General features: G+C 38.7%; 1 protein-coding gene across 5 annotated transcripts in view; it reads left to right on the top strand.

Annotated features, from left to right (window-relative positions):
- INVS (inversin) overlaps positions 1-24,798 on the top strand; it is a 135,548-nt gene that overhangs the window by 7,693 nt on the left and 103,057 nt on the right. For all 5 annotated transcript variants that reach the window (XM_070375558.1, XM_070375559.1, XM_005909586.2 and 2 more), the window contains one exon: positions 13,408-13,574. In XM_070375558.1, the coding sequence (XP_070231659.1) occupies positions 13,408-13,574 (167 nt within the window). The remainder of the gene's footprint in view (positions 1-13,407; positions 13,575-24,798) is intronic.

Here is a 24,798-nt window from a genome sequence, read left to right on the forward strand (position 1 = left end):
TAAATTTCAGTGTATCTTATATGTTCTTTTATGTAGCATGAATGATGATCTCTTAATTACATGCTGTTTCTCTTTTGTAAACTAGTAACATAGTACTACAGATGAATTATTTTTTTCCTTCAATCTTTGCTCACCAACTGCTCGATGAATTCATTCACTTTAGCATTTTCTGTTTTCCCTTCTCTGTTTCCATGGAGAAGTGTGTCGTGATGTGTTTGACTCCATGGAAACAGATGAGCATCTCTTTCTACATACACAGCTAATTAAATCGAACACTTTCTGTGCTGCCCATTGTCCTGGAGGAGGAGTGAAGAGGCTTTTCCTGAATGAGACATCATTTTAGTTGCAATTCTTAGTGTTTAACCTAATACAGTGGATTAATGTTTTAACATAGCTTATTACGTCCTAGATTCAGATGAATCAGGACTCAGTACTGGGCCCTAGAAACAAACATACATAGTAAAATCCTTTCATGCTATGACTATCATTTATAGATTTGTAGATTTTTCTGTTAACATTAAGCTCAAATAATTTAATTGAATACCAGAGGTATTGTGGGTAATATATTTTAGTTGATTCATTGTAATACTGTATAGTGTAATATAGTAAAAAGGATACAGATTTTAGAGACAGATAAACCTGAGATTTTAATTCTGGCCTTGTCTTTTTTTTTAAATTAAGTAATCTATTTATTTGGCTGTACCGGGTCTTAGTTGCAGCTGCAGGACTTTGCTCTTTGTTGAGGCATGTGGGGTCTTTCAGTTGCCCAATTCTCATCGCAGCATGTGGGATCTAGTTCCTTGACCAAGGATGGAACCCAGACCCCCTGCATTGGAAACATGGAGTCTTAGCCACTGACCCACCACGGCCCTGGCTTTGTTATTTATTAATTATATTACCTTGGCTTAAACCACTTAACCTTTTGAGCCTCTTTCCTCATCTGTAAACTATAGATTATAATACTGTGCCTGTGGGACAGTTAAATTAGATAAGGAATGTAAAATATCTAGCATCACACATGGCAGACAATAGATAGAAACTTGTTATATCAGGTTGGACTTACAGTAAAATGATCAAATCTTGTGTAGTTTCAGAAATGTCTCAAAAAGAAAAATCTCTAAATGCTAACAAAGAATAATCCTTCTTTCTTTGTAAAAACCAAACAAAATAATTTGTAAATATTCACTGTGTGTAATGATGGATCCTGGCATCGTTGCTAAAAGTGTTTGGGGTATTTGCAGTGGTAAGGTAGCCAGGCAGCACCACTTCTGATTCTACTATAACTTTTGTTGACCTGTCCATGCTCTGAACTTACATAAATCTCTCTGAATCGTTGTTTCTCTTTGTTTGTAACATCTCCCAACACAGTAGTTAGGTGTGGCAGGGAGCCTCATAAGTCATAGAGCAGTGACATTATTTCAGGTTACTTTTTCCTTTACCCTGACTTTAAATGTTATGGTCATTAAAGGTTTTATAAATGGTTGTTTACATATATGAAAGTGAAAATGTTAGTTGCTCAGTCATGTCTGACTCTTTGTGACCCCATGGACTGTAGCCTGCCAGGCTCCTCTGTCCATAGGATTCTCCAGGCAAGAATACTGGAGTGGATAACCATTCCCTTCTCCAGGGGATCTTCCCAACTCAGGGATCAAACCTGTGTCTCCTACATTGCAGGCAGATTCTTTACCGTACAAGCCACCAGGGAAGCCTACACATGTATATGTTTACAAATATACTTACAGGCATATGCATCTATGCTAATAATGATAATACAATTAGCCAACATTCATAAAGTTATGTTATATAAGCACCGTCTTAAATGGTTTGTAACATGTGAACTCATTTAATAACAAAACACAAGAGTTTGGGGTACTCTTACTTCCCTCATTTTATAGGTCAGGATACGGAGATGTGGAGAGATTAAGTAACTTGTCTAATAAAGAACAGAACTGAGATTGAAGCCTGCAAGACTGATTGTAAAGTCCACGCTTTTAAATAATAAACTATAGGGCCTCCATGTGTAGGTAGATATATCTACCTATACACGCACATTCTTGTGTATGAGTACGTAGAGAAAGACAAACATAAGAGGAAGACAAGAAAGTTGCTGAGTTCTAAACCTTGACTCATGAAATTCTTGGTTATCTAGTTTGGACTTTTCTGAACATTTTTGTGCCATGAACTCTTTTGGCAATCTGGTGAACTTTGTGAACCCCCTTCTCAGAAACATGTTTTTTAAGACCTTAAATATTACTTAATAAGAATCCAAAGAAAATCAGCTGTATCAAAATACATTTATCAAAGTATTTTAAAATTATGATGTAGCAATATACTTACATTCATTTTTTAACCAAATAAATAGCAAGATCTAGTGGCAGATGTAGCAACTATGATAATTTGAAAATAGCGATGAGTGTAAATAATATTTTAAGATAGCTCAACAATGATAATGAGATAATATGTAAAAATATTTTGTAAAATCTCAGGTGCCCTCAAAATATATGTCCCTTCCATGTTGTTATTCTCATTTTATATCAGGACACTCAGCAGTTAAGCAGTTTAGTTGCATAGCTAATAACTACACAGTTGAAACTCAAACCAAGTCATTGGATTATGGATCCTATCTTCTTTCCATTGTTCCCATGTGGCTTCTATAAAAATAAGCAGATAGTTTTTAAATCACCACAAATGTCTTCCCAAGATTGTGACAATCTGAAAGATATGAAGTAAAAAGCAGGTGAAAGGAGATAAATGCATCTTTGACGCCACACAAAGGTGACATTTTAGAACAAGCAAATAAGATATCTATAGGGAATGCTGAATTCACTTGTGTGGGACGGTATGACACCATAGCTATTGTGTAGAGTGGCACAACTGTCACTGCATGTAACAGGCATTGCCTCTAAACGCTGGAGTTGGAGCTCTGGCTTCTGCACGTACCAGTCTGTACAGAGACTCTCCTGTTTCAGCTAACCTTAAAATAACCGACTGCAGCAGAGCAGTGGGTTTCCAGTCATGGTTCCAGCTCAGCTTCCTGAACTGTGTATAGACTGAGCACATGCAGAATGCCAGCCACAGTTGGTGGTGGATTAGAGGCTACCTCCACAGTTGCCAGAATAATTGAAACAACACAGCACACTAGCCAGCTGCATCCTATATTAGCTGTCCCTGATAGGAATGCAAATTTAAGTGACTGCTGTCCAGTGAATACTGCTGCTGCTAAGTCGCTTCAGTCGTGTCCGACTCTATGGGACCCCGTAGGTGGCAGTCCACCAGGCTCCCCCATCCATGGGATTTTCCAGGCAAGAGTACTGGAGTGGGTTGCCATTGAATACTAGTTTACATCATAAGCCCTTCATTTGTACAACATGTCACAGTTACCAAACACTTCCAAATAATGAATCATCTCATTTGTTCATCAGAAGAAGCTGTGGTGGAGACTGGACAGGTATTAGCTGAATGTTGTAACCAAGGAAATGAAGGAAAGGAGTAGGGTAGCTAAATAAAAGAAGAGGCCTTTCTCAGCTACTCTCATTTAGCAGGAAGCTCAGAACCTAATGGGCTGCTCACCACTTGGAAACTAGCCATAGAGCCACTATCCCCTTAAAGCAACCCAAAACAGAACCCAGGTGAGGAGGCTAAGGGCTGCTTTTTCTAGTCATACTAAGGGATGCATGCTTTCAGCTGCCTCAGATGCAGAAATGTTCCTTATAGGCACAGCATATTGGATAGTGGTGACACAGCCAAATTAAATCTTCCCTATTGGAAAGTATAACTATCAATGACACAAAACCAAAGTATGTCATGGGTTGAAGAGAAGCCTTGAAGTTTCCCTGTATCTTAGAGCCGACTTTCTAAGAGTGAAGCAGCTGCCCTGGGATGCAGAGTGACCTGTTGACCCTGTGGTTCTGACTCCACTTTGGCCCCGAGAAATCTAGTCAGTCAGGATTACCCCAATGTGTGCTGATTGCCTCCATTTCTCACGTTCATTCTTATGACCACCAGTCCTGAATCCTCTCCCTTATTCAAACTTCTGAGGAAGGATGCTACTCTAGGAGGAAATTATTACATGAATTAGCATTATCTTGCTAACAGTAAGTACTACTGTCTTTGCTTAATACTAACAAATAAGATGTGGATTGAGAGTGTCTGTCAATTATGAAATACAATAAGCTAGAGTCTAGCACTTTTTCCAGTAGTCATGTATGGATGTGAGAGTTGGACTATATAGAAAGCTGAGCACCAAAGAATTGGTGCTTTTAAACTGTGGTGTTGGAGAAGACTCTTGAGAGTCCCTTGGACTGCAAGGAGATCCAACCAGTCCATCCTAAAGGAGGTCAGTCCTGAATATTCATTGGAAGGACTGATGCTGAAGCTGAAACTCCAGTACTTTGGGCACCTGATGTGAAGAACTGACTCATTTGAAAAGACCCTGATGCTGGGAAAGATTGAAGGCAGGAGGAGAAAGGGACAACAGAGGATAAGATGGTTGGATGGCATCACCAACTCGATGAACATGAGTTTGAGTAAGCTCCAGAGTTGGTGATGGACAGGGAGGCCTGGCGTGCTGCAGTCCATGGGGTCACAAAGAGTCAGACATGACTGAGTAACTGAACTGAACTGATTCTCTGTGTCATTTTTCATTCTAGAAGAACTCAAATGATAAAAGGAACATGCTCTACCTATAATACATTTCAGTTCTGTTAATGAATTTGGGTTTAAATGAGTCCATATCTATAAATGCAGTGATAGAATCTCTGGAATCTTCTGGATTAGATATTGGAGGTCTTTGTATAGAGAATAATAACTAGCACTGAGTGACCACTCAGAAGACTTATGCATAGGGGTTTCTATTATCAGATACGTTGAGTCAAATTCAAAACTTACCTCCATCTTCAAAACCAAGATTCTGAAACAGAACAAAAACCTGCCTCTTCCAGGAGTTGGGCTTCCCTGGTGGCTCAGCTGGTAAAGAATCTGCCTGCAGTGTGGGAGACCTGGGTTCGATCCCTGAGTTGGGAAAATCCCCACTCCAGCATCTTGGCCTGGAGAAGTCCATGGACTATAGTCCATGGGATCGCAAAGAGTCAGACATGACTGAATGACTTACACTTCACTTCCAGAAGTTAGTGTACATGACCTGAGTATTTTGTAGTGAGTGAAGTGAAGTCACTCAGTCGTGTCTGACTCTTTGCGACCCCGTGGTCTGTAGCCTATCAGGCTTCTCCGTCCATGGGATTTTCCAAGCAAGAGTACTGGAGTGAGTTGCCATTTCCTTCTTCAGGGGATCTTCCCGACCCAGGGATCAAACCCAGGTCTCCCGCATTGTAGGCAGATGCTTTACTATCTGTACCACCAGGAAGACGAGTATTTTGTAAGGCTCTTTGAAATTTCAAGAGCAGTTACCTTTCTTGCTTTATTAGCAGCATATGTGGAAACATGGATCAGCAAAATGAGTTATTGGAAAAGGTATGAAGTACTTCTGGGTCCCAATACATCCAAGATTCAAATATATATTGAAATAATTAGAGCTAAAACAGCTTCAGTTCAGTTCAGTTCAGTCACTCAGTCGTGTCCGACTCTTTGCGACCCCATGAATCGCAGCACGCCAGGCCTCCCTGTCCATCACCAACTCCCGGAGTTCACTCAGACTCACGTCCATCGAGTCAGTGATGCCATCCAGCCATCTCATCCTCTGTCGTCCCCTTCTCCTCCTGCCCCCTATCCCTCCCAGCATCAGAGTATTTTCCAATGAGTCAACTCTTCACATGAGGTGGCCAAAGTACTGGAGTTTCAGTTTTAGCATCATTCCTTCCAAAGAAATCCCAGGGCTGATCTCCTTTAGGATGGACTGGTTGGATCTCCTTGCAGTCCAAGGGACTCTCAAGAGTCTTCTCCAACACCACAGTTCAAAAGCATCAATTCTTCGGCGCTCAGCCTTCTTCACAGTCCAACTCTCACATCCATACATGACCACAGGAAAAACCATAGCCTTGACTAGACGAACCTTTGTTGGCAAAGTAATGTCTCTGCTTTTGAATATGCTATCTAGGTTGGTCATAACTTTCCTTCCAAGGAGTAAGCGTCTTTTAATTTCATGGCTACAGTCACCATCTGCAGTGATTTTGGAGCCCCAAAAAATAAAGTCTGACACTGTTTCCACTGTGTCCCCATCTATTTCCCATGAAGTGATGGGACCAGATGCCATGATCTTCGTTTTCTGAATGCTGAGCTTTAAGCCAACTTTTTCACTCTCCACTTTCACTTTCATCAAGAGGCTTTTGAGTTCCTCTTCACTTTCTGCCATAACTGTGGTGTCATCTGCACATCTGAGGTTATTGATATTTCTCCTGGCAATCTTGATTCCAGCTTGTGCTTCATCCAGTCAAACGTTTCTCATGATGTACTCTGCATAGAAGTTAAATAAGCAGGGTGACGATATACAGCCTTGACGTACTCCTTTTCCTATTTGGAACCAGTCTGTTGTTCCAGGTCCAGTTCTAACTGTTGCTTCCTGACCTGCATACAAATCTCTCAAGAGGCAGATCAGGTGGTCTGGTATTCCCATCTCTTTCAGAATTTCCCACAGTTTCTTGTGATCCACACAGTCAAAGGCTTTGGCATAGTCAATAAAGCAGAAATAGATGTTTTTCTGGAACTCTCTTGCTTTTTCCATGATCCAGCAGATGTTGGCAATTTGATCTCTGGTTCCTCTGCCTTTTCTAAAACCAGCTTGAAGATCAGGAAGTTCACGGTTCACATATTGCTGAAGCCTGGCTTGGAGAATTTTGAGCATTACTTTCAGGCAAAAATAACTCAGACCAAAGCATGACATGTTCTCTTTCTTATTTTAGCAATTGTATTTCCCCAAAGCAAATATTTTGTGTGGTCAATTTTCTTCCTCCGTTAGCAGTTCATGCTAAAACACCTTAAAAATAACTGCCTTCCCTCATGCTCAATTCATATAAGATTACGCTCAGCCAGTACGTGGATATCTGATCATTTGTGACGAAAGTAAATGTTTTTCACTTAAAGTGTTTTGGTATCTTTTTTTGTTGTTTTAAAGTAAAGTTTATGGAGTTTTAATACAGTAAATACAGTCAATTTTACACTTTTTCAGTCTGTAGTTACTTAATTTTAGCAAACATGTGGTCCTGCAATTACCACCACAGTCAAGATGTAGAACAGGTCCATCACACCCCAGATTTTCCCATGTCCCTTCATCATCAATCTCTCCCCACATCTCAGCCCCTTGCTGCCCCCGGATACCACTCATCTGCCTTCTGTCCCATAGTTTTACCTTCTCTAGAAACCCATGTAAATGAATCATACAATATGTACCCTTTGAGACTGTGTTCTTTAACTTAGCATAATACATTTGAGATTTTTCCATGTTATTGAGTAGATTAGTACTTCATTCCTTTTTATTGCTGAGCAGTATTCTTTTGTATAGATGTACTTCAATTTCTTTTGTCATTTTCCAGTTGAAGGACAATTGAGATGTTTCCAGTATTTAGTATTAATAAATGAAGCTTTCATAAACATCCATATGCAGGTTTTTATGTGAACATAAGCCTTCATGCTTTTATTTCTCCTGTGTACTAAACACTCGATGAAATTATTGGGCCATGTAGTAAGTGTATATTTAACTTACTATGAAACTGGCAAACAGTTTTCCATAGTGGCTGTAACGTTTATGATACCAATCCCACCAGCAAAATCTGAGTTCTAGTTTTTCCACATCCTCACCAAGAATTTGCTATTGACAGATTTGTTTTGGTTTTCATTTAGCCTTTCTAATAGATGTGTAGTGGTATCACATTGTGGTTTGAATGTGTTACTTTCCTGTGTATTAATGATTTTGAGTGTCTTTTCATATGCTTAATTGGTGAAATGTCTATTCAGACCGTTTGGCCATATTATAATTTCATTATCGGCTTTATTATTCACACGTAAGAGTTCTTTATTCTGGATATATCGAAGGCTTTATCAGATATGTGTTTTACAAATATTTTCTCCAACATTTTGTGACTTGTGTTTTTATTTTCTTAACAGTGTCTTTCAAATAGAATTTTAAGTTTGGATGAAATTCAATCTATCGATTTTGTAAAGGACTATTCTTTGGTATCATCTCTAAGAAATTTTCACCTAACTCAAGGTTGCAGAGATCTTTTACCTTTGTTTGCTTCTAAAAGGTTTACTGTCTGCATGCTGCTAAGTTGCCTCAGTCGTGTCCGACTCTGCGCAACCCCATAGACAGCAGCCCACCAGGCTCTGCCATCCCTGGGATTCTTCAGGCAAGAACACTGGCGTGGGTTGCCATTTCCTTCTCCATTGTGTGAAAGTGAAAAGTGAAAGTGAAGTCGCTCAGTCATGTCCGACCTGCAGCAACCCCATGGACTGCAGCCCACCAGGCTCCCCCATCCATGGGATTTTCCAGGCAAGAGTACTGGAGTGGCTTGCCATTGCCTTCTCCTACTCTCTGCATATATAAGTTAAATAAGCAGGGTGACAGTATACAGCCTTGACGTACTCCTTTTCCTATTTGGAACCAGTCTGTTGTTCCATGTCCAGTTTTAACTGTTGCTTCCTGACCTGCATACAAATTTCTCAAGAGGCAGGTCAGGTGGTCTGGTATTCCCATTTCTTTCAGAATTTTCCACAGTTTCTTGTGATCCACACAGTCAAAGGCTTTGGCATAGTCAATAAAGCAGAAATAGATGTTTTTCTGGAACTCTCTTGCTTTTTCCATGATCCAGCGGATGTTGGCAATTTGATCTCTGGTTCCTCTGCCTTTTCTAAAACCAGCTTGAACATCAGGAAGTTCACGGTTCACATATTGCTGAAGCCTGGCTTGGAGAATTTTGAGCATTATTTTACTAGCGTGTGAGATGAGTGCAATTGTGCGGTAGTTTGAGCATTCTTTGGCATTGCCTTTCTTTGGGATTGGAATGAAAACTGACCTTTTCCAGTCCTGTGACCACTGCTGAGTTTTCCAAATTTGCTGGCATATTGAGTGAAGCACTTTAATAGCATCATCTTTCAGGATTTGAAAGAGCTCAACTGGAATTCCATCACCTCCACTAGCTTTGTTCACAGTGATGCGTTCTAAGGCCCATTTGACTTCACATTCCAGGATGTCTGGCTCTAGGTCAGTGATCACACAGTTGTGATTATCTGGGTCGTGAAAATCTTTTTTGCACAGAAGCACAAGCTGGAATCAAGATTGCCAGGAGAAATATCAATAACCTCAGATATACAGATGACACCACAGTTATGGCAGAAAGTGAAGAGGAACTAAAAAGCCTCTTGATGAAAGTGAAAGTGGAGAGTGAAAAAGTTGGCTTAAAGCCCAACATTCAGAAAACGAAGATCATGGCATCCGGTCCCATCACTTCATGGGAAATAGATGGGGACACAGTGGAAACAGTGTCAAACTTTATTTTTTGGGCTCCAAAATCACTGCAGATGGTGACTGCAGCCATGAGATTAAAAGACGCTTACTCCTTGGAAGGAAAGTTATGACCAACCTAGATAGCATATTCAAAAGCAGAGACATTACTTTGCCAACAAATGTCCGTCTAGTCAAGGCTATGGTTTTTCCTGTGGTCACGTATGGATGTGAGAGTTGGACTGTGAAGAAGGCTGAGCGCTGAAGAATTGAATGTTTTGAACTGTGGTGTTGGAGAAGACTCTTGAGAGTCCCTTGGACTGCAAGGAGATCCAAACAGTCCATTCTGATGGAGATCAGCCCTGGGATTTCTTTGTAAGGAATGATGCTAAAGCTGAAATTCCAGTACTTTGGCCACCTCATGCGAAGAGTTGACTCATTGGAAAAGACTCTGATGCTGGGAGGGATAGGGGGCAGGAGGAGAAAGGGACAACAGAGGATGAGATGGCTGGATAGCATCACTGACTCGATGGATGTGAGTCTGAGTGAACTCTGGGAGTTGGTGATGGACAGGGAGGCCTGGCGTGCTGCGATTCATGGGGTCGCAAAGAGTCGGACACGACTGAGCGACTGAACTAAGGTTTACCTATTTATAGCGATTTTACATTTACATTTATTACTGATTTTTAGATAATTTTGTATATGGTAAAAAGTGTAGATTTTTGTTTTTTTTTGTTTTGTTTTTATATGTGGATGTCCAATATTTTTAGTACCATTTGTTTAAAAAATTATCTATTGGTTTGCCTTTACACCTTTATCAGAAACCAGTTGATCAGGGAGGGATAAATTAGGAGTTTGGGATTAAAATATATACAGTACTATATATAAAATAGACAACCCACAAGCATGTAGTTCAGTCCTCTCTCTTTTTTTAAAAAATCTTTTTACTGGTGTGCTTATACCATTTACCTATATGAATGTATATGTGTTCAGTCACTCAGTCATGTCCGACTCTTTGCAATGCTATGGACTGTAGCCTGCCAGGCTCCTCTGTCCATGGGATGTCTCCAGCAAGAATACTATTTCCTCCTCCAGGGGATTTTCCCAATCCAGGGATTGAACCTGCATCTCCTGCATAGCAGGCAGATTCTTTATTGCTGCATCACTAGGCAAGCCCCATTTACCTATAATATAATCATTAATGTTTCCAACTTATTATGCATTGTTTTCTGTTTTTCATTCCTCTTTTTTTCCCATTCCTGTCTTCCTCTACATTTCTTGAATGTTTTTGACATTTCATTTTAATGTGTACGTAATGGAAAGTATTGAGATCCACCATATCAGCATACATACCAATTTAAAATGTGCAATTCAATAGTTTTTTTCATATTCAGAGTTGTATTGTACAAACATCACAACAATTGATTTTAGAACAATTTCATTGTACCCCCTATAACTGCTAAATCCTTTAGCTATCCTCAAACACTTCTCTTTCTTTTCACTCCCGGTCTATGCAAGCACTTGATGTAGAATTCTGGGTTGACAGTTCTTTTTCCTCCCCCTCAACACTTGCAAAATGTTGTGCCATTACCTCTGGCTTCCATAGTTTCTTATGAGAAATACGCTATAATTTGAATTTAGTCTTCAGAAATTTGATTTTGACTGACTCAGTATGGATTTCTTTGGGTTTATTTTGTTGAGCTTTGCTCAACTATTTAAATTTGTAGGTCTGTGTCTTTCACTAGATTTGGGCCATTTCTAGTCATTATTCCTTCAAATATGTTTTTAGCCTCTCTTTTTCCTCTCTTTCTGGGGCTCTGATGATATGAATGGTAGAAACTTTGTTATTGTCCCACAGAGCCCCGAGATTCTGTTGATTCTTTCTCTTTCTATCTTTTCTATCAGTTGTTCAGACTGAATAATTTCTGTTGGTCTGTCATTAAGTTCTGTGATTCTTTCTTTTGTCATTTCCATTCTGGTATTGTGCCTATTTAATGTGGTTTTTATTTTGGTTATTTGGTTTTTTACTTATTTTAAAAATGTTATTATTGTGATATTTTCATTGGATTCATCGCTTTTTAAATTTTTTTAATTTCTTTTGTTTTTTTGACTGCACTGGATCTTCGTTGCTGCATGTAGGTTTTCTCTAGCTGTGGTGCACAGGCTTCTTATTACAGTGGCTTTTCCTGTTACACAGCGTAGGCTCCATGGCACATGGGCTCTGGTAGTTGCAGCGTGCTGGCTCCAGAGTGTGGACCTAGTGGTGCACGGGCTTAGTTGCCCCACAGCCTGTGGGATTTTCCTGGACCAGGGGTTGAACCTGTGTCCCCTGCATTAGCAGATGGCTTCTTAACCACTGGACCTCCAGAGAAGTCCCGCCGAGTTCATCTTTATGTTTACTCTCATTGCTGAGGCTTTGGATTTTTCCATTTGCTTCAAGAGCATTCATAGTTGCTTATCAGACTTTTTATGACAATTGCTTTAAAATCTTTGTCAGCTAATTCTGATATCTGTTCCATCACAATTTTGGTGCCTGTTTATTATCTTATTTAATATTTTCCTGATGTTTGGTTTGTCTAGTAATTTTGGATTATATCTTGAACATTTGGTGTATTATGGTAATGACTGGATCCTATTTAAATCTCCTGTTTTAGTAAACTGATAATCTGTTTAGGTTAGAATGAACATTTTATTCCAATTTTGTGGACTGTGGTTCAAATGTCAAACTTTTTCAAAGCTCTTGCAAGTTATTGTCTGGTCTGCCCCACTTTTGTAATACCCTGGCCAATTTAGAACCTGGGCAGTATTCTACTAAGAGTTCAATTCTCAAAGTTTTTTCTATTTTAACTTTGGTCAGTTCCATACATGGTCTGCTAAAAGTTATCCATTATGCACTGATATAAAGAATTGCTTTCTCTAGCTTCCTCCTTTCTTTTCTCCACTGTCTAGTTGAGAACAGATAAGGTAATACCTCATTGCTCTCCTTTGCCTGATTCAGGGCATAATGCTGCATAGGGCTCCTTCCCCACAGTCTCTGCAGTATCAGATGGAAAGGAAAAGAGGTACAGTTTGTGTCACATGTGCTTTGAATAGAAGAAGTTAGTCAAAAGATTTCAGTGCTGCTGAGCTACTGTTGTCCTGATGTTTTGACTGGAGAGAACAGGCTTCTTGAGGAATTTTGTGAATGTACCTCTTGGTGTTTCTGGTGTTCTGGCTACTTTAGCACCCAGGCTGTCTCTATATATAGGAGGCAAAAAACCTCCAAATTTGAGAACTCAACACCGGATTGTTCCTGGAGTTGCATTGTTCTCTAACCAATTTGCCTTCCTTTCACCACCTTTCATTTACTTTTCCTGGAGTGTTTAGTTTTAATTAGCAGGAGGATCATGGTATTATGTGCTTGTTCCTTATTGTCTAGAATAGGAAGTCAATCATGACTCATTTTTGTAGTTCTCAGAAACATACCACAATGCCTAGTGTATGGTCTACATTAAATTTTTTTGTTTTTGACAAAGAGTAAGGGAGGAAAAAAATAACCTCATATCTCAAAATGTTAATTTAGTATAACATAGTAGTTAAGAACATACTGCTTAAAGTCAACACTCAGTTTGAATTTTAGCTTCACCATCTACTTTCAGTGTAAGGTGAAAAAGTTACCCAACTTCTCTGAGTCTCAATTTCCTGTAATATAGGTATGGGGGTTCAGTCCCTGGGTTGGGAAGATCTCCTGGAGAAGGAAATGGTAACCCACTCCAGTATTCTTGCCTGGAAAATGCCATGGACGGAGGAGCCTGGTGGGTTACAGTCCATGGGGTCGCAAAGAGTTGGACACGACTGAGCGACTTATGACTATGACTATGACTATTCCTCTCATAGGGTGAGTAAAACTGAGGTAGTATATTTAATGCATTTACCCGAGTACTTGATGAGAAACAGCTAGTAAATATAGTTCCTAGTTATATTAGTGATAACAAAAATAATTATCAAATATCACTATTTGTTTCTTATCCTCACAGGGAACTCTGCCCTTAAAGACAAAGAAGATCAATTTGGGAGAACACCACTTATGTATTGTGTGTTGGCTGACAGACTGGATTGTGCAGATACTCTGCTGAAGGCAGGAGCAGATGTTAATAAAACTGACCATAGCCAGAGAACTGCCCTCCATCTTGCAGCTCAAAAGGTGAGAAGTCAAATTACTGTGAAGAGTAAACCGTCTTTGTGGTATGTTTAAATTGATTAGTGGAACTGTGCAATGGACAGATAGTAAAGAAATCTCAGGTTTATAACTTTATTTTCATATGTTTTCTCAAAAAATGCAGTCTTTAAACTGCAGAGAGTAAGCACAGATAACCATCACTTATTCAAGTTCTTCAAGCAATGAAGTTTATTTTCTTATCTAAGATTAAGCTGGGGAAAAGGAAATAAAATTATATGGATAGTATGATTGGACTATATTAAACTATATTACAAGTCAGTTTATGCATTGGAAAAGGCAAAGAAAGAAAGAAAACTAACACACACTAAATTGTCAGTAGTGGCTGGGTTTGGGAATTTCCTGGAGGTTCAGTGGCTGGGACTCTGAACCTCCATTTCAGGGAGCATGGGTTTGATCCTTGGTCAGGAACTAGCTGCAGTCCATGGAGTTGCTAGGAGTCGGACACAACTGAGCAACTTCACTTTCACTTTTCACTTTCATGCTTTGGAGAAGGAAATGGCAACCCACTCCAGTTCTTGCCTGGAGAATCCCAGGGACGGCGGAGCCTGGTGGGCTGCCGTCTATGGGGTCGCACAGAGTCGAACACGACTGAAGCGACTTAGCAGCAGCAGCAGAAACTAAGATCCCAGAAGCCATACACATGAAGCACAGCCAAAAAATAATAATTGTCAGTAGTGTTTGGATTGAAATAATGGGACTATATATGAATTTAGTACTTCTCATTGTTTAAAATGTTTTCCTTAGTGTTACTTTTACAATAAAAAGCTGTAATCTTGTAAAATATGTGGCGTTAGAAGCATAAAAGAAATTTATTTTCTGAAATATATTTTCAATTTTTTTAAAATCTAAAACTATATTGCTAGTATAAATTATTTCAAATTTTTAAAGGCTTGTTAAGAGCTCAGTTTTTTTAGGATTAAGCATATCAAAAAATTTTTTTTAAATGGGAAGCTTCTAAACTTATTTGAAGATTTTATTTACCTGAAAACAGTTTTTCTCACCATGAAATTTTGGTCTATGAAATGTATTTCTGGTGCCTGGTATTTTTCTCTTTGTTATTTTAGATACGTATTTTTGGAACAAAAAGCAATGAAAATTAGTTAGATCCAGGAGAAACTATTAGTTATTTCCCATTAAAAAATGTGAACCAGATATAGCTGATTAATTGAGGGGTTAGAAAAATACCTTTTCATTAGTTGAAAGCATAAAAAAAGATTGACATTAAGATGTACTTCTGAATATGCTAGTTATATGCTCTTATCAATGGGTCTGTCAGGTTATTTCCAAAGTTATTGCTCTTGAATTTGCTTTTCATTACAGTAATTTAAAAGAATTCTCCCTCATTTTCAATCTCTCTTTTAACTACTGCTGAGGTATCTATAACCTTTCACCTAAGCTTGTCAGCTGTTAAAAGTATTCAGTCAGGAAGGGTAACTCTATTTAACTTGTTATCATAAAAAAGTAAACATTTCAGATTGGGAATAGCCCCAGTATTAAGAATTTAATACACTTTAGATTTTTTTTTTCATTGTGATTCATTTAGGTTTAAAACTTAACTTCAAAAATGTAAGTTAGGGGAAACTAATTGCACATTAAATGGATCATGCGAGAAAAAGTTAAGTTGATGATCCAATCATATGACATTTTTGTAGAGGTATAATGTGAAGAAAGTTGAAAGGGGAGGGCACACCCAGTCGTGTGAATTGTTAAGTCTCTCAGTGAGATGCAGCACATTGTTTCCATTTGCTTTTTGTTTCTCCTTTATTTTTTTGGTAGTGATTTCTTTAGTGTCAAAGAATAAATAGAACTATGATTTACATGTCACGGTTTACATAACTGATTTTATAAATAACAACTTTCACGGTCTCGCAGCTATCTGATAATTATGCATTTCCCCTGTCTCTGTGTTGCTGTGTGTTTTTGTGTGTTTGCCAAAAGCCATAATACATCTTTAAGTTATACTAGTATTAGCAGAATGCTAATTAAGTTATACTGGTATTAGTAGAATTTCCAGAACAAGGGTGATAATCATTCTTTAATACTCTGCCCACATCAAACCTGGGTATTGTGTTTGGTTTTGTGTGTCATGCAAAAGCACCATTATTTAGAATCAGAGATAGTATAGTTCAAGCAGGAATAAGATGGTGGAGGATCTAGAAATAATTTTCAAAAGTGGTTGGAGATGTCCCAGGTCTGTAGCCCAACCTACCTTTCAGCAGACACAGACACAAATTCTCTTTAGAGAAAATAGCTTCACCTTAAACTTCCCATATGTATTCAGCTCAGTTCAGTTACTCAGTCGTGTCCAACTCTTTGCAACCCTATAGACTGCAGCATGCCAGGCCTCCCTGTCTATCACCAACTCCTGGAGTTTACTCAAACTCATGTCCGTTGAGTCAGTGATGCTATCCAACCATCTCATCCTCTGTCATCCCCTTCTCCTCCTGCCCATATATATTAAAATAAACCAAATATGATCTCACAGTGAAAAATCACCAAACACATAAGGAAGCAATATACCGTCAAGGAGAGTCAGCAGAAACAATAAACAAGTTTCTATCAAAAACATTAAAAACACAGTATAAAGTAACCAGATGGAATATTTGATGGAATATTTAAAGATACATAAAAAAGAAATATTTAAAAATATAAAAAAAGAAATCATAGTAAAGAGCTACCAACCAGAGACTTTCGTGACTAAGCATAAGTTCTCACCATGAACCCCTATTTTTGAACAGCTCATCTGCCAAAAACATCTGAAAACTTAATAGATATATTGTTTGAAGACACTGGAAACAGTCAGCACAGGCAGGATCATTCGGAGAAGGGAAGCTTATAAAATTAGCTCCACATTCATCCTGGCTTTTCCTTTAAGGCATTTTCCAAATTGGAATGTAAAAGAATGCAACCCTAGCAGGAAGCAGGATTCTTAGAAAGATGGAAAAACCCAAGTGGACTTTAGTGTTAGCAGTAGATGGAACTTGAAAAGCAAACCCTGAAAACCTGAGTACAAATTCCTCGCAAGTCATTAGCAGCTACTTTGGAAAAGGATAAGAATGGAGGTACATAAAAGCTATTATAGTTCAGGCCAAGAGAGAGGAAGAGTTGGATCCAGGAGATATATTGTGGAAGTAGAAATGTTCATTCAATAAGCAGTTGCCAAGTATCTGCTCTGTATCATGTTTATATACCTAGTAGTTGTTCAGTTGCTCAGTCGTGTCTGATTCTTTGCAACCCCATGGACTGCAGCACTCCAGGCTTCCCTATCCTTCACCAACTCCCAGAGCTTGCTCAAACTCTTGTCCATCGAGTCAGTGATACCATCCAATCATCTCATCCTCTGTCATCCCCTTCTCCTCCTGTCTTCAATCTTTCCCAGCTTGAGGGTCTTTTCTAACGAATCAGCTCTTTGCATCAGGTGGCCAAAGTATTGGAGCTTCAGCTTCAGCATCAGTCCTTCCAATGAATATTCAGGACTGATTTCCTTTAGGATTGGCTGGTTTGATCTTGCAGTTCAAGGGACTCTCAAGAGTCTTCTCCAACACCACAGTTCAAAAGCATCAGTTCTTCGATGCTCAGCCTTCTTTATGATCCAACTCTCACATCCAAACACGACTACTGGAAAAACCATAGTTTTGACTATATAGACCTTTGTGGGCAAAGAAATGTCTCTGCTTTTTAATATGCTGTGTGGGTTGGTCATAGCTTTTCTTCCAAGGAGCAGGCGTCTTTTAATTTCATGGCTGCAGTCACCATCTCCGGTGATTTTGGAGTCCAAGAAAAGAAAGTTGGTCATTGTTTCCATTGTTTCCCCATCTATTTGCCATGAAGTCATGGGACCAGTTGCCATGATCTTAGTTTTTTGAATGTTGAGTTTTAAGCCAGTTTTTTCACTTTCCTCTTTCACTTTCATCAAGAGACTCTTCATTTCCTCTTTGCTTTGTGACATTAGGATGGTGTCATTTACATATCTGAGGTTATTGATATTTCTCCCGGCAGTCTTGATTCCAGCTTGTGCTTCCTCCAGCCCGGCATTTCGCATGATGTACTCTGCATAGAAGTTAAATAAGCAGGGTGACAATATACAGCCTTGATGTACTCCTTTCCCAATTTGGAACCAGTCCCTTGTTCCATGTCTGGTTCTAACTGTTGCTTCTTGACCTGCATATAGGTTTCTCAGGAGGCAGGTCAGGTGGTCTGGTATCCCCATCTTTTTAAGAATGTTCCACAGTTTGTTGTATTCCACACAGTCAAAGGCTTTAGCATAGTCAGTGAAGCAGAAGTAGATATTTTTCTGGAATTCTCTTACTTTTTCTATGATCCAGCAAGTGTTGGCAATTTGATCTCTGGTTCCTTTGCCTTTTCTAAGTCTGTCTTGAACATCTGGGAGCTCTCAGTTCACGTATTGTTTGAAGCCTACCTTGGAGAATTTTGAGCACTACTGTACTAGCATGTAAAATGATGGCAATTGTATGGTAGTTTTAACATTCTTTGGCATTGCCTTTCTTTGGGATTGGAATGAAAACTGACCTTTTCCAGTCCTGTGGCCACTGCTGAGTTTTCCAAATTTGCTGGCATATTAAGTGTAGCACTTTAACAGCATCATCTAGAGAGAATATTAAAAAATGAATAATATGTCTGCTATAAATAAGTACTGTCAATACTGAGCCCTCTTAAACTTCACATGCCTTTGTTTAGTGAAGTTCTCTGATATTTTGGATACCAAATATTCTTTTCAAGTATTGTCTGTCTTAATTCTGTTATCTGTGAACTCAAAAGTGCTACTTATGTAACATTGATATTCATATATATGTGCATGCATGCATACGTTCAACACATGTTAAAAACTTACTGTGTGACAGGCACTGTGCTAGGCCTTGGAATGCGAAGATGAAAGACATGATTCCTGCTCTTAAAGTGCTCACAAACACCATGGATAAAGATATTAAATAACAAAAAAGGTATTAAGGAACAAAATTGGCCTATCTACTGTAAAGTACATATACTTACATGTGATATTAACTTACCTAAATGTTTTGTAAATCTCAACAGCCGTAACATGTAAGTAGTCATTGCTACTATTACTGACCCAAAGATTAACCATTTTCATGTATTATTTATTATGGTTTTGGGTTTTTTTGTGATAATGAACTATGTTGTGGTATCTTAGGTTGATTAATAGGAAAAACCCATGTTTGCATAGCATTTTGTTCATACCTCTGTTGGAGCCCCACTGTCTCATATGTATGATAATTATTACTTCCTTGTGTCTTTCCCACCAGATTGGAGTTCCAGATGAGAGACTTGTTTTCTTTATTTTTGAATGTCCCAGAATCTAGCACAGTGTCTGATTTGTCTTGGTTGAATGAATGAATACATTTTATGTTATTTATATAGAAAGTCATTATTAATACAAATGCTAGCCATTTTGTTTATTAGAAACATTTATCCAATTTCAAAATACATATTTGGTAAAAGTTTATTGAACTGTGTCGATTGACTTAGTTATTCTGACACATACTTCTCTGGAAACAAATTACTATTAGTCCAAGCAGCTAAGGAAATGATACACATGAGAATAAAATTAATCTCAATATACTCTACGTCTGTACCTAGTTTGTTTTTCATTTAGCACACTCAGTTTAATCCAAGAAAGAAATCAATCATACCTTTCCTGGGTTTCTTGCAAAAGATATCTAACTGTTAGAAATGTTTTGGTTCAGGGAAGCTACTGTTTTCTCTGATTTCAACAGATACATTTATTTGTTGATAAGGATAAAAAAAAACTTTAGCAATCTCACTAAATGTCAATAATTATGCATTTTTAATCTTCCACGAGGTTATTAATTTGGCTTCAAGAAGATGAAGATTACCCACCCACTTTGAAAAATTATATCATGTTAAATACACAAATTAAAGAAGACTCAGGTTGTGCTTGAGTGTTCCTTTTTTATTCATAAAGAGAATTCTCAATTCATCTGTGAAAATTAAATATTAATTTTCAGTTTTAAAAATATGTTTGCATGTTAATGATTTAAAAAAGGAGAAGAGTAGAATACCTCTGAAACTTTTCTGGAAAACAACACCAACAGCTTTTGGTTTCCTTATCTTACACTCATATACAGATGTCTCTGTATACTTGAGACATATGCAGTACTATATATGTGTTATACCTCATTAAAAATCTATTATAAAAAAATGATAAAATATCCAGAACTTGGTGACCATAATTTGTAGTTCAGCAGGAGAATGGAAGCAAGAATGGTTCCTAGCCTAGACTTTTTTGTTGTTATTATTCATTGTTACAATTTTTTGATTTTTATTTTATATTGGAATTAGTTGATTAACAATGTTGGGTTAGTTTCAAGTGTTCAGCAAAGTTATACAGTTATACATACACATGTATCTGTTTTTTTTTCAAATTCTTTTCCCATTTAGGTTATTATGGAGTACTGAGCAGAGTTCTCTGTGCTATCCAGTAGGTCCTTGTTGGTTATCTGTTTTAAATATAGCAATATGTATGTGTCAATCCCAAAATCCTAATCTATCCCTTCCTCTACCACCCTTCCCCTCCAGTAACCCCCAAGTTCCTTCTCTAAGTCTGTGAGTCTGTTTCTGTTTTGTAAACAAAATCATTCATATCATTTTTTTCAGCTTCTGCATGTAAGTTGATGTAATATGATATTTGTCTTTCTGTGTCTGATATTTGTATGTAATCTCCAAGTCCATCCATGTTCCTCCAAATGGCATTATTTCTTTTTTTTATAGCTGAGTAGTATTCCATTGTATATATGTACCTATTTATGTACCACATCTTCTTTATCCATTCATTTATTGATAGACATTTAGATTGCTTCCATGCTTTGGCTACTGTAAACAGTGATGAAATGAACATTGGGGTGCATGTCTCCTTTTGAACCATGTTTTTCTCTGGATATATTCCCAGGAGAGTGGGATTGCTGGGTCATATGGTAACTCTATTTTTAGTTCCTTAAGGACTCTCCATACTGTTCTCCATAGTAACTGTACCAATTTACATTGCCACCAATGGTGTAGGAGGGTTCCATTTTCTTCATACCCTCTGTATCATTTATTGTTTGTAGACTTTTTGATGATGGCCATTCTGCCCAATGTGAGGTGATTATCTCGTAGTTTTGATTTGCATGTCTGTAATAATTAGCGGTGTTGAGCGTCTTCTCATGTGCCTCTTGGCCATCTGTATGTCTTCCTTGGAGAAATGTCTGTTTAGATGTTCTGTCCATTTGTTGATTGGGTTGTTTGTTTCTGGCCTAGGCTTTTAAGCACTCAGGTCACATTTCCCCAGCCTTCACCTCAGGAGCTATTTGGAAGCCTTGTATCTATGCTATAATCCAGTGGTTCTTAAATTTGAGCACACATCAAGATGACCTGGAGTGTTTAGTGGGTACTTCCAGGCGTCTCTGTAGCTGTATTCACTCAGTCTATTTAAAACCAATTTAATAAGTGCTCACTCTCCCACAAACTGTCACCAGTGGATATCTGAAGTGTAAGCAAATGGGGTTTTAGCTCTTGGTGTGCTTCAGGTGGTTCAGTGATAAAAGAATCCGCCTGCCAGTGCAGGAGACAGAGGTTCAATCTCTGGGTCAGGAAGATCCCCTGGAGGAGGAAGTGGCAGCCCACTCCAGTATTCTTGCCTGGAAAAATTCCATGGAAAGAAGAATCTAGTGGGCTGCAGTCCATAGGGTTGCATAGAGTCGGACACTGCTGAGTCACTAAGTACATGCTTCTAAAAGAAGTCACCAAAAGGCATTTGCAATGGCCACCTTACCTAGAAAGTCTGAGCTTATAAAACCCTTATATTCTGGAATTTTAATGATCACTCAAGACCACCTCTGGACTGATATGGGCTACGTTAACAACCTTTACATATTATTCCATTTGACTTCAGCCTTAGCTAAGCTGCCTTTTCTGGGCAGAGAGTCCTAACCTGAAAAATCTTTGCTTCATTACATTCTAACTTCTTAGGTTTCCAAGCCAGTATCAAGTGTGTCCTCTTCTGAGTATTTAGAAACTATATTTAAACCTGTCTGCTGGTTTTCCAGTTTAGAGAGACACCGATGTATAGATCAGTCTTATGGACTCTGTGGGAGAGGGAGAGGGTGGGGAGATTTGGGAGAATAGCATTGAAACATGTATAGTATCATGCATGAAACGAGTCGCCAGTCCAGGTTCGATGCACGATACTGGATGCTTGGGGCTGGTGCACTGGGACGACCCAGAGGGAGGGTGGTGGGGGGAGGAGGGAGGAGGGTTCAGGATGGGGAACACGGGTATACCTGTGGCGGATTCATTTCGATATTTGGCAAAACTAATACAATATTGTAAATTAAAAAAAAAAAAAAAAGAACCTGATTTCAAATAATTAGGGTCTTTGAATGGAGTGTTCCAACCAAATGAGTGTTTCAACCAAAACCAAGATTGGTCTATTTTTAAACAAATCTGAGAATTGAAATAAAAACCTGTCCATTCTTTAATACTTTGACTATAGTTAATGCACTTCTACTTTCACAGTTACAAGGAACAAAATGTCAGCAAATCTTGATAGATATCACTACTTCTGAGTTGTTCTAACATAGTACAGCTCCAATACTTTGGCCACCTGATGCAAAGAGCTGATTCATTGGAAAAGACCCTGATGCTGGGAAAGATTGAGGGCAGGAAGAGAAGGGGTTGACAGAGGATGAGATGGTTGAATGGCATCATCGACTCAGTGGATGTGAGTTTGAGCAAGTTCCAGGAAATAGTGAAGGACAGGGAAGCCTGGCATGCTGCAGTTCATGGGGTCGCAAAGAGCTGGACAGGACTTAGCAACTGAACAACCGTAACAACATAGTTCTAGTAAGAAAAAAACTTCCTAGTAGCTTCTTAGCAGTTAGAATAGTTGAATATTAACTGTTTTTTAGAAGTAAACTGAGGTCTGGTTTGAGTTCTTCAAGGCCACTTTTTCACTTGCAGATTCAGGAATTATCTTGTTTTTCTGATTCCCAGTTCAGTGCTCCTGGTAATGCTTCACTGAAGGAAAACTCACTCTTCTGCAGCTTACTTTCTCAGACCTCTGGTTCTGTCATAGAGAAATTCTGAAATCCAGCTTCCCAGTCATCTCCCTGCCAAAGTACCTAAGTCTTTCTTTCTCCCTTCCTTCCTTCCTTCCTTCCTCTCTCCTCTGACAAAGCAAAAGACTTTATTGGAAAGGAGTGCTCAAGCAGAGAACCATGAAGTAAGGGAACCCAGGAGAACTGCTCTCCAACGAGCTTCTTTCTTATGGGCCAGATTCAGAATTTAAACCCAGAGCTAATGCCTTTACATTAGTGGTTTTTTTTTTTTCTCTTCTTCTTCATGTTGTAATACCTCTCAAACACAGAACAGCCTTGCAGATTGTGTTTTGAAAACTATGTCACTTGCAGCATTTTGTTTCAAACATGATCATGTTTTCTACTACCATATTCATTTTCTAATCATCTTTATCTCTTCACTGACCCCCACTTTTACTAAGCCATGAAAATTCAGGCATCTGCTTTCCACGACTAGAGATCCCCACAAGCCTAGATTCCCATGGAAACCAATCAGAAACTAAAAGGAAAAGAAAGAGTATATATTGAATTTCCCTGAGACCTACAGCTTGTTTTTCATTAGACTCATGCTGATTTCTTTTAAACTCTGGGCACGGGGCCAGTGAATATTTTTACAGCTGATAAAAAGGAACTTCAGATCCATTTACTTTCATTTAAACTTCTAAAAATTAATTTTGTATATAACATCGATTCCAAAGAAAATGTGATCATTAATTTGCTAATTACCTTCTTGTGTCATAGAACTGTATTTGTTCATATAATTTCCTCTTCTTGTTTTTTGTACATTTTACTGTTCAGAATTGAAATGAGAGGGTATCAGGAGGCTCATTATTCCCCAAATATGAATATTGTCAGCCCCTGGACACCGCATTTTCCTTGTGACCAATCATAGACCTCTTTATAGCTCTTCTGACTATGAAGCTTTTCCAAAGCCCAGATTATCGTTTACTAATATAATAAGAGAAATATAACTAAAATGCTAAACTAAGGGGTATCAAGAAAACCAGGGAAGAGGCACCTGGGGAAAGCAAATCAGAACTGTAAATAAGGCAGTCAGAATAGTCTTCACTGAGATGGAAGCAGTCACATTGGAAGCAAGACTTGTAGAAGGTAAGAAAGTAAGCCATATAAATAACTTGAGGGAAGAACTTTCTTTCATTCCAGGCTGGAGGAACGGTCAGAACAAAGACTTAAAGTGGGAGCATGCCTGGAATATTGGAGGAGTAACAAAGAGGCTGCTGCTGCTGCTAAGTCGCTTCAGTCGTGTCCGACTCTGTGCGACCCCATAGACGGCAGCCCACCAGGCTCCCCCGTCCCTGGGATTCTCGAGGCAAGAACACTGGAGTGGGTTGCCATTTCCTTCTCCAATAACAAAGAGGCTAGCATGGTGATAATGAGTGAGCAAGGGGAGAGTAGTCGGCATGAGGACAAGACAGAAACGGGTGCCAGATTCACTAGGCCTTTCGGCCATTGTCAGGAATATGTTTTTATTCTGAACCAGATGAAGGAGGCATTGGAGGGTTTTGAGGAAAAAAGTGATATGATCTGACATGTCTTAAAAATAATCTTTGTGGTACTTCCTCTGGCGATCTAGTGGTTAAGACTCACCTCTTCCACTGCAAGGGGCACAGGTTCGATCCTGGATCAGGGAACTAAGATCCCACATGCCACGGGGCATGGCCAACAATGTAATAATAATCATCATGATGGCCAAGTGAAGAAATTTTTCTCCAGTTTTACTATTCCTTCATTCCTTCTTCATAGAATGTTTTCAAGTCTCTGTTCCATCTTGAATCTTTCACCATATATGTATTTGGAGACCACAATTTTAAGTCTAGGGGTGCTTATTGTACTGGGTTGATTGTTTCTAAGCCATAGCAGTAGACACTGCTTGGAAATATTTTTTAAATGAAAATACAGTTTTATCATTTCCTATTCTAATTCAGGACTACGTTTGGTTGGCTGTTTATGTGTGTGTGTAGTTCTTTGGTTTTTTAGACTTACCGACTTTTATCTTACATTTCTACTCCTTTTTCTTACCCAGCTGAGAATGATGGGGTATCACATCATACACACAC

The sequence above is a fragment of the Bos mutus genome, chromosome 8 (assembly GCF_027580195.1).
Source record: "Bos mutus isolate GX-2022 chromosome 8, NWIPB_WYAK_1.1, whole genome shotgun sequence".
Taxonomy (NCBI): Eukaryota; Metazoa; Chordata; class Mammalia; order Artiodactyla; family Bovidae; genus Bos; species Bos mutus.